This window comes from Peromyscus eremicus, chromosome 7, assembly GCF_949786415.1.
Source record: "Peromyscus eremicus chromosome 7, PerEre_H2_v1, whole genome shotgun sequence".
Lineage (NCBI taxonomy): Eukaryota > Metazoa > Chordata > Mammalia > Rodentia > Cricetidae > Peromyscus > Peromyscus eremicus.
The window spans coordinates 38,864,804-38,879,509 of record NC_081422.1 but is presented as its reverse complement, the minus strand read 5'-3'; the positions used below and the strand labels follow the sequence as shown (position 1 = coordinate 38,879,509).

Sequence of the window (14,706 nt, the reverse complement as noted above, 5' to 3'; positions counted from 1 at the left end):
TGTGTGTCTGTGCGTGTGTGTGTGTGTGTGTGTGTGTGTGTGTGGTGTGTGTGTATGTATGTGTGTGTGTGTATGTGTGTGTGTGTGTGTGTGTGTGTGTGTGTGTGTGTGTGTGTTTGAGTCAGGGACTAAGTATGCTGACTATGTTGGTTTCAAACTCATGGGTTCAAGTGCTCTTTCAGCCTCCTCACTAACGGAGGCTACAGGCTAAACTCCAGTCCAGGTCTCTAATTTGCAATAATTCCACCTGGTGAATTTGAGCCCTGGTCTCTGCTTATGGAGGCTCCGCATTGTCAAAGTGTTCCCCAGCCATGCCCCCATCCAAAGCAGGCTTGGGTGCTAAGAAAATCCAACGTAGATCCTTGAGGAATGTCCCCCTACTTGATCTCAGAGAAATCCTGTCAGTAAACCCTAGCACAGTGGTTCTCAACCTTCCTGATGCCGTGACCCTTTAATACAGTTCCTCATGTGACCCCCAACCATAAGATTATTTTCATTACTACCTCATAACTGTAGGTAGTGCTACGGCTAAGGATTGCAATGTAGATGTCTGATGTGCAGGATATCTAATATGTGACCTCTGGGTAAGGGTTGTTCCACTCCCAAAGGGGTCTCGACTCACAGGTTGAGAACCACTTGTCCTAGCAGGAACTCCCAGCTGAACAGCTCAAGGAAACACAGCAGCTTCATTACCTGGAGAAAATACACGGAGCTTAGAGGCTTCACTTGTCCAGGGAAGGACCCGAATCTTGAGTAGAGGAAAAGGGGACATCTGTGGATCCCATCATGGGAGAAGCACTTTGCATCTTTTTACCTCTTTTCTCCCTACCCCACCCCTAATACCAGGAACAGCTACCCATCCTCCCACCCCAAAGTCCCCAGTGCTTTCCTAACTACATTCCTGGCTCCAGCCTGTCTTCATTCCAGGCATCGTATTTTCTGATGCGGCATGTGTCCCTATAGCTTGCGAGCTGCTTGTGCTCTGTTGGGTGCCTGCCTATGAAGCATGGTGGCGTGGTCCCATCTGGGCACGTGTCTCTGTCTATATAGGGTGTGTGTTGCCCTCACAATGGGGATACACCTTAGGGTTTCTGCTGCTTTTTATAGCAAAGAATGAGTGAGCTGTTCATCCCATTGCTGACACTGTGCCCTTCCTGTGCTTAGTTAGGCCAGCTCCCACATAGCAAGTGTCCCGCTGTGCTCCGGATATCTGATTCCCCATCTTGCCACTAGGCCAGAGCCAACCTCTCCTTATGGCTTCTCTCCAAGGTTTGGGGAAGAGGAGTGCCCAAATCCCTGCGTATAGGAAGTGGCTTCAACACTCTTGAGCTCCAAATCATCTGTTTGACACCTCCTTTTGATAGGTACCAAACTAGCTTCCTCCCATCTTCCCCTCCTCTGAGGGCAAAACAATACCTCTTGACATGGAGGAAGAGGTAGATCCTCACCCCCAAAACCTGTTCCAGTGGAGATGTCTCACTGATTGAACTTGGAACAGACAATGAGTTGATCAACCTAGATGCTTCGTAAGGTAAAAACTTGAGCAGTTATCACAAAGGACTGCTTGTCTGGCTAGACTCACACGCTCCCCTGGACAGGTGAACGGCCAGGTTGGGTTGCTACCAAGGTAAGTGGCATCCAGATGCTTCCCTGTCCCGGGCCTTCATCATATCCCCACCATCTGTCTGATGTCCATGCTCATGCTACAGTTCCCCCTCCACCTCCTATAGCAGAGTCAGAGTCAAAAGGCTGTTGTTTCTATTGGTAACAACTCCCTATAGGAACGGAGAGCCCAGTTAGGCCCCATAGCCAGGATTTACAGAAAGATGCAAAGGAGATGTGAATCCCTGCTGAGCCCCAGGCAGCCTGGAATTCCAAGCAGAAGGGGCTTAGAAGGATGTAGGAAGATGGGGTCAACCTGGGCCTGGAAGGAAGGCCAGAAGTCTAGAGAAGCAGACCTGACAAGGAAGAACTTGGGCTAAGGTGGCAGGAAGCTGTCTAGGTTGCTGGGGACCGGCAACTGACAGAGTGCGTACCTTAGGCAGAGAGGACCTGACGCAGTGAAGTAGTAAGTGAGCTTTGACACGTCAAAGGAGTGGACACTTTGGAAATTTTTATTATTTTTGCAGGGCTGAGGCTGAAAGTCAGGGCTCTGTATCTGCTAGGCAAGCATCCTACCTGCTGAGATATACCTCCAGCCCACTTTAGAGAAATGTCAAGGCCTTCTCTCTGGGGCATTCAGACCCCATCCCATAGGGCCATTGTTTTCAAGTGAGTGGAGAAGCATTTTCTCACTCACACACAGGCTCTGTGTTTGCACATGGTAGGCGAGTGTTCTACTCCAGAAAGGGACAGACTTTGTTTGTCTGTTTGTTTGTTATAGGAACCCAAGCAGCACAGGTTAACCTGGAACTCACCGTGTTTATGAAAGCATCCTTGATCTCCTAATCCTCTGTCCTGTCTCTCCATATGTCAGCATGCCTAGCCAAGCCTATGGTTTTCGTTGTTTGTTTTAACCATGGAGTCAAAAGTGAAGAGCTCTAGTTTAAAGACAAGGAGAGGAGCCCTAACCCCAGGCACTCCTGTAATGTGCATTCCACCCGGGACCTTTGTGCTGGATGGACGCCCTGTTATTGGTTCTGAAATTGAGCCGCGTGTGTTAAATGTCTTTCCCTAAGAGGACAGACACGCCATAAACTTATATTTCCTTCCAAGAATGTGCTGCATTCTGCTGTGTGAAGCTTGACTTGACCCGTCTTTCAGCTGATGGACAGTATCACGAAAATGGCTTTTTATTAATGGTTTCATTATTGAACATAAAGTTAGAAAAAGCAAGACAAAGACAAGTGTTTCTTTTTCTTTTCTTTTCTTTTCTTTTCTTTTTTTTTTTTTGTGTGTGGTTTTTTGAGATAGGGTTTCTCTGTGTAGCTTTGGAGCCTGTCCTGGAACTCACTTGGTAGCCCAGGCTGGCCTCGAACTCACAGAGATCCGCCTGCCTCTGCCTCCCGAGTGCTGGGATTAAAGGTGTGTGCCACGGCCCAAGACAAGTGTTTCTTACAGGTGATGGGGAACCACTGAAGAACCACTAAAGGACTCTAAGCAGGACACTGGTCCTATGGATCTGCGTAATCTTCGTTTGTTTTGAGTCAATGGAACTCAAATCCTGGGCGTAAGCCATCCTCCTCCCACCTCAGACTTGTGCATAGCACCTGGCTGGGATTTGGGGATGAGAAAACTTACCCTGTCCACTGGGAAGAAAGTGGACAAGAATAGAAATGTCAGGAAGAAACGGACCTCTAGGGCTGCAGAGACGGCTCCGTGGTTAAGAGAACTTGCTGCTCTTGCAGAGAACTGGGGTTTAGTTCCCAGAACCCACATGGTGGCTCACACCATCCGTGACTTGTTTCAGGGGAGCTTATGCCCTCTTCTGACTTCTGTGGGCACCAGGCACACACATGGTGCACATACATGGTGCACATACACACATGCAGGCAAAACACTCATAGACATAAAATGAGATTTAAAAATCTAAAATGATTTGAAAAAAAAAAAAGGATTCATGGAGAGATGGGCTGAAGGGCGGGGCTGAGGTGAGGGAAGAAGGAGACGCTAGAGAGGGTGGTAGACAGCTTCACCATGACACCATTGTCCCCATCCTTTCTTAAAGAGCCACCTGCTCCAGGGACCAAAAGACCAAGATGAGGAATAGGTTTACCCACCAGTGAAGGTCAGTGTGTGACTTGCAATAGTGTGCCTGGGTGACAAGAAAGATTTGAGGTAACCAGTGAAGTAACCACTGCTTGCAGGAGACCCTGACGCTCCTGAAGGAGGGTCAGCATGGGTTGCTCAGAGCCTAGGGGGCAGAACAGCCGCTGTGTCTTGCCTCCCTGGGGCTCATCATTTATATCCCTTTTGAAGCCATTGTTGGTTGGGTGTAATTGGTTTTGCATTGCCCAGAGAGGGGGTTGACCAGGGGAGGGCAGGAAGAACAGACTCGGGAGGTGAGGAAGAGCAGGTGCAGGATGAGCAGGTGCAGGGCAGCTGTGAGTGAAAGGCATGAAAACAGGCACTCTGTCTTCCTCTGTGGTTAGCAGGCAAACAACCTGAGAGCTGGGGTGATGGAGGGCAGCGACAGAGGGGAGGAGGATGTGGAGGTAGGGACTTCCGGAGATGTAACAGGCACGCCCCCTTCTTTCCACTCGGCACCGGCTCCCTCCCTCCCTTCCCTGCGCCTGGTCTCCCTGGGTGTGACTCATTTTTGCCTCTGCTGGGTTCCTGTGCCTAGGGAGTTTGCTCTCGGTTGGGAAGTAATTGGAAACTCAGTCTCTGCCCCTTTCCCAGCAGCCTTCAGGGGAAGTTTAGGCAGTGTCACTCAGTGGTAGAGGTGTTGACTCTGGAGGTAGGCAAATATGCCTTCAAGTAAACCTCCTCTTGAGTTAGACACATCTGTGAGAGAAAGAAAGATTATACCTCAAGCTTGTGTGAATTAAACCAGATGGGAGGCCATTTCCTCAATTTCAGCCATAATCAAGAGAGGAAGAGGGAGTCAGCAACCACACCAGCACCCAGCCATCCCCTCCCACAGGCAGGATCCTAGGTTCACTCACTACCGTCCTTTCAGAATTGGATTATTAGCTTCTTGTTCCGATCAGGCCCAGTCCTCAAATGTCGGTGCTACTGCAATCCCTAAGCACGCCGCCTTCCGTAGCTCAGAACACGAAACACAAGACATCAACCTTCATCTCTGCCACTTTGAGAGAGACTACTGGTCCCTTTTGCAGACAAAAAACCCCAAAGTTTCAGGCCAGGGACGTGGTCAGTGGTGGGATGGGAATGCTTGCTTAGCATGCATAAGCCCCAGGTTCCATCTCTAGCACTGCCAAAAGTTATAATAAAAAATTAAATCTAAGAAACATAGCATGGGGGCTGGAGAGATGGCTCAGTGGTTAAGAGCACTGGCTGCCCTTCCAGAGGACCCAGGTTCAATTCCCAGTACCCACATGGCAGCTCACAGCTGTCTGTAACTCCAGTTCTAGGAGACCCAACACTCTTACACAGATATACATGCAGGAAAAACACTAATGCACATGAAATAAATACAAACAGATGAAAACAGAAAGGAAGAGGGCATGGCACACTCTTTAATCCCAGCACTCAGCAAGCAGAGGCAGAAGGACCACCCAAATCTGAGGCCAACCTGGTCTACACAGTAAATTCCAGACTAGCTAGGGATATACAGGGAAATCCTGTCTAAAATTAAAAATTGGAAGGAAGGAAGGAAGGAAAAGGAGGCATGATTTGTTCAAGGACGCACCAAGGGGACATGGACTAGTGCAGACAAGAAGTGGTTAGCCTAGAAGAACAGGAAGCGTCACAGGTAGTTTCCTCTCAGAGAAAAAAGATAGGGTGCTGGGTGGTGGTGGCGCAGGCCTTTAATCCCAGCACTCTGGAGGCAGAGCCAGGTGAGTTCGAGGCCAGCCTGGGCTACAGAGAGATCCAGGACAGGCACCAAAACTACACGGAGAAACCCTGTCTCGGGGGGGGGGGGGGGGGGAGATAGGGCTATCGTTTCTTATTTTTCTTTCTCTTTTTCCTTGCAGTACAAGGAATTTGCCATCTACAATAACAGCACTGAGATCCCCCTACAGGAAAGTCGCTTCTGCTCCACAGTGGAGGGACCCCTGCTGACCTCCTTCAAGGCCATCTTCATGCCTGTGGCCTACAGCCTCATCTTCCTCCTGGGGATGATGGGGAACATCCTCGTGCTTGTAATCCTGGAGCGGCACCGGCATACTCGGAGCTCAACAGAGACCTTCCTGTTCCACCTGGCGCTGGCCGACCTCCTCCTCGTCTTCATCCTGCCTTTCGCAGTGGCCGAGGGCTCTGTGGGCTGGGTCCTAGGGACCTTCCTCTGCAAAACTGTGATCGCCCTGCACAAGATCAATTTCTACTGCAGCAGCCTGCTGTTGGCCTGCATAGCTGTAGACCGTTACCTGGCCATTGTCCATGCTGTCCATGCCTACCGCCGCCGCCGCCTCCTCTCCATCCACATCACCTGCGCAACCATTTGGCTGGCTGGCTTCCTGTTTGCCTTGCCAGAAGTCCTCTTTGCCAAGGTTGGCCAGCCTCATAACAATGACTCCCTGCCACAGTGCAGCTTCTCTCAGGAGAACGAAGCTGAAACCAGAGCCTGGTTCACTTCCCGTTTCCTCTACCATATTGGGGGCTTCCTGCTACCAATGCTGGTGATGAGCTGGTGTTATGTGGGAGTGGTACACAGGCTATGCCAGGCCCAGAGGCGCCCTCAGCGACAGAAAGCAGTCAGGGTGGCCATCTTAGTGACAAGTATTTTCTTTCTTTGCTGGTCACCCTACCACGTTGTCATTTTCCTGGACACACTGGAAAGGTTGAAGGCTGTGAACAGTAGCTGTGAACTGAACGGGTATCTCTCTGTGGCCATCACCGTGTGTGAGTTCCTCGGCCTGGCTCACTGCTGTCTCAATCCCATGCTCTACACCTTCGCTGGCGTGAAGTTCCGCAGTGACCTGTCTCGGCTTCTGACGAAGCTGGGCTGTGCTGGCCCAGCTTCCCTTTGCCAACTTTTCCCCAGCTGGCGCAAGAGCAGTCTTTCTGAGTCAGAGAATGCCACCTCTCTTACCACCTTCTAGATCCCAGAACCTCCACACACTGCTTTCTGTTTCTGTTTTCCTTGGGAGCCTGGAGTGAAAGGGCCAGAAGCCATTTCAACAAAAACTGGGGTTCTGAGAGCTTATTTGGGCCAGTGTCCCTATACGGGGCAGCCAGATGAACTCTTCCGAGAATATCCCTAAACTTTTCTGCCAGCCCTCAGGCTAAACTAGAGCCCAGGGAGGGGAAAGCAGCCCACAGACAGAGCAAGAGATATCTAGAGGGCCTGCATCACCTCGGGCTAAGAGGATTGCACACACTTCCTATCCTAACCAGTCAAAGCTAAGAAGCGCTTTACTTCTGCCCTGGGCCTTAGGGAGAACCACTCTACCTGTGGTTTCAGCTTTATTTTCCTCTGGTTATGGACCCCAGAATCTCCTCCCAGAATTCACTCTGTCATCTTAAAGGCTGCTGACCACCACAGCATTCCTATACCACCGAGGAACAGTCAGCTGGAGGCAGAGTATGGCCTTAACATGCTCGTCCCCTAAATACAAACTTTGTGCCAGACCTTCAACACTGCTGTTCTCTTAATCAAGCAGGAAGCTGAGACTGATCTACTTTAGGTAGCCGTCTAGCTCCAACCAAACCAGCATTGGGACGGCCCCATGTTACTGGATCTTGGACTACAGACCAAGAACAGGCTCCAGGAGGCCCTGGAGGCTAGCCAGTGTCCTAAGAAGAGTAGAAGGTAAGCCAGCAGGAATGCAGCCCAGTGGAGAAATGGAAAGACACTTTCTCTCCAGGCCCCAAAGTGGGGCAAGTAAAATTCAAACCCAGCGGTCTTCTCTGCCCAGGGACCAAAGCTTCCAGACTGTCAGAGAGATAAGATCCAGGGCCCGGCTGGAGAGATGGCTCGGAAGTTAGGAGCACTCACTGGCTGTTCTTCCAGAGGACCTGAGTTCAATTCCCGGCAACCACATGGTGGCTCACAACCATCTATAATGAGATCTGGTGCCCTCTTCTGGCCTGCAGGGATACATGCAGGCAGAACACTGTATATGTAATAAATAAAATCTTTAAAAACAAAACAAAACAAACAAAAACCCAGAGATCTGGGGCCCTACCTAGTGGATTCTGGGCGCTGATGGGGAAGGAGGCGAACTTGCCTCTCCTGCAATCCTCAGGGCCCGTGGAAAGTAAAATAGCAAAGGGGTCCTAGCCTCAGAAGAGGGGGCACTTAGCGGAGAAAATGAAGACAGAGATCCCTGTCTTCATCAGGCGGGGGCAATGTGAGAAGCCGACCTGGGCAGGGAAGTCCCTAAGCCCCAGGGAGGTGGTGCTGTGCCCCTGGGAGGGTACTACTCAGGTGGAACCAGAGGAAGCTGCTCCACACCTGCTTAGGGGAAGCCTAGCCGCTAAATCTGAGCACCTCGTCCCAGCCACTGATGGAGGAGGGGGTGGGGGGTTGCCTGGTACCACTCAAGCCAAACAGACAAGCTCCCTGGGGGATCCCACTAGGGAAATCAGCTCTATAGCTTCAGAGACAACACCCCCATTGCAGAATGGAGACATCTCGGTATCCCCTTTTCTGTTCCCAGCATTCAACAGTCAGCTGGGCAGCAGAGAAGCCAGACACAGAAACAAAAAAGGCACGAGATTACATTTTTGAATTTTCTCTTTTTAATAAAAAGGCACCTATAAAACAGGTCAATTCAGTACAGGCAGCACAGAGACCCCCCAGAGCAAGCCTACAAAGTGTTTCAAAATAAAAACCAAGAAGATGTCTTCACATATTGTATTTATATATTTATATTTATATATATATTTATATAATGGTACAAAATGGCTGGGGTATGGCCATGGATGGAGAGGAGAAGGCTGGCCTGTGGAGATCACCTTGGGAAGCTAGTGGAGGAGGTGGGTACAGGACACCAGAAGGGGGGCATCGGGACCTTTGCGGCCTGAGCCCTCTCCTCGGAGCAGGGCAGTTAGACGGTTTGGACAGGCTGGGAACAAGGGTGTAGGGCACAAGACCCAGGTGGAAGCAGGGAGGGCAGAGTGTCTGGCAGGAAGGAGGACAGGTCTCCACCCCCCTCTCGAGGACGCAGAGACCTTGGCTCTGGTCCCTGGGAGGGGCGGGGGAAGCCAGGGGCCTGCAGCCAGCTCTGGAGGGGAGGGTGCCTGACCCGGCTGACCATGGACAGCACCAGACTGGGAGAAGTGGCACAAATTCCCTTTGTATTACAGCTGCCAAGGCAGAACCAGGCCCTGCAGGTCAGAAAGGCTGGGGGCAGGGCCTTGGAAAAAGACACCCTGTCTAGAATGGCCCTTGGCCCTGGAGGCAGGGCAGGAGAGGCCGTGGCCAAGGAGCTGCCTGCCACCTTCGAAGGCAGGAAGGAGGAAGAAGGAAGTGAGAAAAGGAGAATTTTACTCCTGGGGCCGAGGGAGGCAAAAACACCCATTCCTGTATGGCTTCAGTCTGACCAGTGGTGGGTGAGGGGCTCTCCTGGGACGTAACAGGGAGGCAGTGGCTGTGCCTGGGTGGGCATAGACAGGTCTGGTACATGGCCCTGAGCCCTGGACAGAAGGACCTTGCCAGAGTGGACAGGCAGCAGGATGTCCCCACACTGCCTTTCCTCACTCCATGCTAGGGGCGGAGGCTGGAGGGGAGACTGACTGACTCAGCCAAACTCTGTCCCTTCCTTCTTTGGTGATAAGCGAGTGTTGGTTTCTGGAAGAGTCTGTGCCCTGAGGGGCTACCTGGCCCAAGGCTGCTGAAGCCATAGGTTGTAGTCACAATCCTGCGAACCCCTCCATAGCTCCATTCCAAGGGGCCACAGGCTGCCCCTTCCCTCTCTCCTTTCTCACAGACTGGGAGAGACAAGGGCTTCAAGTTCTGGCTAAGGTGTAGCAGCAGAGGCGCCCAGGCCGGGGCCTATGTCACTGGTGTGAGTAAACACGTGCTCCTGTGCACACCTGCTCTCCGGAAATCACTCAGCAGCAGACAGGCGGCCATCGTGGGGGGAGGGGGAGGGACCAGTCCTCCCTGGCTCACCAAATGGAAGCCTAGATAGACAGATAGTCTGACCTCAGTTGATAGGTGGGGCGTATGGAGGGTGCATAGGACTGTATGTCTCTGGGTCCAGGGGAAATGGTGGGAGCGATCATTTGAAGGAGGGGGAAGGGTTTTGTTTTTTTTTTTTTAATCTTTTTTTGTGTGTGACTTCTATCAAAACACAGAAATACGGCACACGCACACACTGGCACAAAAAGCGCAGCTCTATTTACAGCTCCGCTGGCACCTGCCCACCCGGCCAGCTGCCTGCAGGGGGCATGAGAGAGGAGGTCAGCCATGTCAGCAGGGAGAGGCAATGAGGAAGACCGGGAAAACGGGGCAAAAGCAGAGGAACCGGGAGGGGAACCATGGACCTGGAGCACCGATGGGGTGACAGTTCCACAAAGGGACAGAGGGTGGAAGACCCCTCCTCTCCTTCCTCTCTCCCCAAGGGCCCCCAAAGCACAGCTCAAAGTGGGGAGAGTTGTAAAGACAGAGGGAAAGAGAAGCCTCATAGGAACAGGAAGGGCGGGGGAGGGCCAGTCCTGGTGGCCGAAGTGGAGCGAGACCCAGTTCCAGCCCCCCACCCAACTCTTGCCGCTTCCCCCCAAGCTGCCAGCACATCAGGTTTCCACAAATGCCCCTCCCCCCCTTCACCCTAACCCCTGGACCCAGGCCATCCATCCCAACACTGGAGGGAAAAAACAAAAACAAAAACCTTCTTAAAGTTATTCTCAGCATCCCCAGCTCCAGACCCCGGAGGGGCCTGCTAGAAGGGCAGATTGGCCATGCTGCCCGGCGCTGGGAGGTAGCCCATCTGGCTGTCCAGAGACACGCTGCGCTGCCGCAGAGGGTGAGACACCATGAGGTTCTGCTGGGGTGGGGGGCCCATGAGGGAGCCCTGTGGGGAGAGCATGTGGGGAGGCTGGGTGTAGACCTCACCCCCCACACCCCGCTGCTTCATCAGCATAAAATTCTGCTGGGTCATGAGGCCTTGTGGTGGGGACATGACCCCCTGGTGCAGGCCGTGGGGCACCATGCCCTGCTGTGGGGGCACACCTGTCCTGCCCAGCAGGGACATCTGTCCAGGGTGGCACATGGACATGCTGAGCCCCCGCTGGACCCCCTGTTGGCCCGGGAGGTTGGGAGGCCGAGAGGGGGTCTGCTCCGCCATCATGTTCTGCAGGTTCATGAGATGCAGGTTGGGGGGCTGAGCCTTGGGGGGCTGGTTCTCACTCTTGGGGAAGTACTGGAGGGTGCTGCTTGGCTTCTCAGAGGGGATGATCCTGGATAAGTCGAACTCAGGAATGCCGGTAGGGGTGGGCCGGATCACCTCACTCAGCTCTGGGTCGTTCAGTACTGATGCCACCCCAGGGAGCACCCCGGGTGGGTATGCATCGCCCATGCGGCCAGCCATGCCTTTGCCCATCAGGTGCTGCTGGGGGGGTATGGGACCAGGTGGCTGGCTGGGCAAGTCCTCAGGGGGCAGTGGCATGCCGGAAGGGTAGTGCTGCTGCAGGCCAGGCCCCCCACCCCCACCCCCAGTGGGGGCCATGGCACCGTGGGGCTGCTGTAGCCGAGGAGGAAAGGGCATCATCTGGGAGGAGCTGGGCACAGGGCCACAAGGGGTATTTAGGGAGTCTGGGCCTCCTGGGGCCATCATCATCGAGTTTTGAGAGGGGCCCCCTGTCCCCTGTGCATTGGGGTGCAGTGGAATGTTGGACCCCAGAGGGGTAGGAGAGGGCAACATAGTTGGCGGGGGCTCGTGGGACAGGGGCTGCTGGCCTGGCAAGTTCATGCCCATGGGGCTCTGGGCAGCAGCAGAGTTCAGGTGCATCTGGTTGGGCTGGTTATTGCTGATGCCTGTGGGGAAAGAACAGGACATTAGAGGTTGTGTCCACCCAGGAGGTGCCTCCCCCATCCCTCCCCATCCCACGAAAGTACTGGTCTAGGTTCCACGGGGGCAATTCCTAGAAAGACCCACTTTGCCACTCCCAGAGAGCTTTGCTGCCTCGTACCTGGCCCGGAGCCCTGTGGTGGTGGGGGTGGGGGTAGCAGGGGCCGGTCCGGCAGCAGCTCATCATCTGAGGTGGCGATGGTCTTGATGGCATTGTGGTATAGCGGGGTAGAGCTGGGCATGGCATACTTGGACATCTGAGACATCATCAGTGACAGAGGGTTCTGGGACGGCGTGGGGTCCGGGGAAGATGTGAACGGTAGGCTGGGGTTCATGAGGCCACTGGGAGGATTGGCAGGAGGCGCTGAGGAGCTGTTCCGGGGGCCACTAGGTGGGAGGGTACCTATAGAAGTGGAGAGACAGAAAGAGCAGGGGTCACTGGGGAGGGGAGGCTGAATTTGGCCACTTATACCCAGAGGGTCTAAGGAAAGTTCAATTTCCTCCAAATCTCCACCTCACTTCAGGCACACTCACACCTCACTGAACACGGGCTCCCCCATGATCCCAATGGCCCACACACCATTTTTGTTGGTTTGTTTTTTGAAACAGGGTCTCTCTGTGTAGCTTTGTAGCCTTTCCTGGTACTCACTCTGTAGCCCAGGCTGGCTTCAAACTCACAGAGAGAGATCCCAAGTCCCAAGTGGGGGCCTTCAGGATGCCCAGATGTACCTGGAGCTCTGTGTAAGAGACTCCACACAGCTGCCACCAATGCCCCCGCAGGAACCTTTCCACCACAAAGGCTCCAGCCCAAGTCCACCAGACGACTCACCCTGTTCCATGTTGCCCAGGGTAGAGGAAGAGTTTATGCTGAGAGGCGGCTGCTTACTCTGGGAGACCCCAGGGCTAGGCATGGCTGTCTTGGGAGAGGCGACCCAGCCTGGAGAAGGTACTGCCATGGAGGGGGACTTGAGTCGGCTGGGTGAGCCAGTGGGTGACCGCACGAGAGAGGAGCTGAGGACCTGGGGAGACTTGAGAGGTCCTGGCGGGTTGGCAGAAGGCAAGGGCACCATCTGTGAGGGAGTCTGGGGTGACTTGAGGTTGGCAGAGGGTGAGGTGACCAGGGGTGAGTGCACCTGGCTAAGGGTGGGTGACTTCAGATGCCCCATACCTGGTGAGCCCATCTGATTAATACTGATGGTGAGGTCTGAAGGCCGTCTGCCCAGTCCCCTGTTGGGGGCTGAATGCACAGACCCAGGAGGAGGATTGGATGCAGGGGGCAGAGGCATATGGCTGAGCCGGGTGGTGCCCACAGTGCCCATGGGCATTGAACTCTGATCAGGGCTGAACATGTCTTGAGTGTTGCCCATGTCCTGGGGCATGGCTTGGTAGGGTCCCTGACCCCCAGAGAATCCCTGCTGGCCCTGGTTGGGAAACTGTGAAGACATAAGCATCTTCTGTGGACCACCCATCATACCACTGCTGTTCTGGGCCCGAACCCGAGCCATCTCCTCAGGACTAAGGCCCTGAGGCCCCATCATGTCTCCAGGGCCTCGCATCTTCTGTGACATCAGCATCTGCTGCTGTGGCGTCATCTGCACATTCAGGTTCATGTTCATGTTCATGTTCACATTCATGTTCATGTTGAGGTTGCCCGGCCCCATAGGCGGCTCTACCTCCCTCAGCCCAGACTGTCCCATTGGAGGGCTCAGGAGGCCCCGGCCTCCACCGAACTCTATGCCCATGGGCGTGCCGGCCAGGCCATCTCCACCAGTCAGCTGCCCCGGAAACATGGTGGGATCCATCTGTCGATGTGCCTGTATCATCCGGTCCATTTCCATGCTCTGTCCCATGCCACTACCTGCCATGCCCAGGGGGCGCTGCATGCCCATTGATCGCTTTTCCAGCAACTGGTGTCTCAACAGCTCCTCCCGGACACGAGGGGTCATGAATCGCTCGGCCTCACCCTGCCCACCTGGATAGGGCACGGCATTCTGGGCAAAATTGCTGGGTCCCCCAATAGGAGGCAAGTCTTCAGTCCAGCCCATGCCTGGCCTTACAGGTCTCTGCATGGCATTCATGGGTACCTCCATGGGCATACTCTGTATACTCCCAAATCCAGGCACCCTTTGCATCTGGTTGCCCGGGAAACGGGGGCCAGGGAAGGGAGGTCCGGCTCGGAGCTGCATGGGATCTTGGACATCCATAGGTCCTCGGAGTTGTGCACCCATTCCAGGGGGCCACTGATCCCCAGGTTTGCTGTGGTAAGGAGGTGGGGGCCCCCTTCCCATCATACCCCCCATGCCCACCATGTCCTGCAGAGGGCGGCCGCCGTGCAATCCAATCTGCTCCTCTTTCCGCCGCTTCTCCTCATAGTACTCTTCCTGCAGTTTGCGCCAGGCCACCTGCTCAGGCGTCAGGCTGTCCTGGCCCAGCCTCTGCATCATCATGTTCATCTGCTGCCCCATGTCCCCACCCTGGGGGTGTCCCGGCACTTCATGCTCCAGTGGGGGGCCTCCCAGGCTCTGCGTCTGTGAAATCATCGACTGCAAGGGCTCCTCGTACTTCTTCAGCCCACTGGGAGGGGCCGAGGGAGGCTGCTGAGCGGCAGAGGGAGCTTGCGCTGGTGGGCCCCCCTCACCAGCTCCTCCAGGGGGCCCCTTGAGGAAGGGCTCAGTCTCCCCGCTCCGGAGCAGCAGCCTCTCAATGTCCCGCAGTGTCTGGAGGGAGCGCTCGCGGTGCTCCAGCTGCTCTTTGGACAGGCCCTCCGAGCCCACCAGGTTCCGCTGCCCATTTCCTGCGGGGGTAGCCTCCCCCAATAGGGCTGAGCCAGGGGCGCTGCCAGGGTCTCCTCCAGGAGGCAGAGGGTTGTTAGCAGTGGCAGCCGTTGGGGTGTTAGGGTGGGTGCCCCCGGTCCCACCACCTGTGCTGGCAGCTCCCACTGAGTTGGGGGCCAGGTCCTGACTGGTGTCTTCAGGAGGCCCCTCTGGGGGCAGAGCAGGAGGGGCACTGCCAGGGGCTGCGGGTGGCGGCGGCAATGGAGGTGGCTGAGACTGTGGTGTACCTGCTGACGGCGTGTTCAGGGGTAGTGGCTCTGGGGTGGGTGGCACTTTAGGGGCCTGCAGGA

The 14,706-nt window shown here is 54.7% G+C and overlaps 2 protein-coding genes across 3 annotated transcripts in view; one reads left to right on the top strand and one right to left on the bottom strand.

The window, feature by feature from the left end:
• Cxcr5 (C-X-C motif chemokine receptor 5) overlaps window positions 1-6,668 on the top strand; it is a 24,428-nt gene extending 17,760 nt beyond the window's left edge. The window contains exon 5 of the mRNA XM_059269023.1: window positions 5,601-6,668. Coding sequence (XP_059125006.1) covers window positions 5,601-6,668 — 1,068 coding nt within the window. The remainder of the gene's footprint in view (window positions 1-5,600) is intronic.
• Window positions 6,669-10,347: 3,679 nt separating this feature from the next.
• Bcl9l (BCL9 like) overlaps window positions 10,348-14,706 on the bottom strand; it is a 28,801-nt gene continuing 24,442 nt past the window's right edge. For both annotated transcript variants that reach the window (XM_059267717.1, XM_059267718.1), the window contains 3 exons: window positions 12,412-14,698; window positions 11,704-11,985; window positions 10,348-11,548 (listed from right to left, as the gene is read on the bottom strand). In XM_059267717.1, the coding sequence (XP_059123700.1) occupies window positions 10,455-11,548; window positions 11,704-11,985; window positions 12,412-14,698 (3,663 nt within the window). In that variant the 3' untranslated portion in view covers window positions 10,348-10,454. The remainder of the gene's footprint in view (window positions 11,549-11,703; window positions 11,986-12,411; window positions 14,699-14,706) is intronic.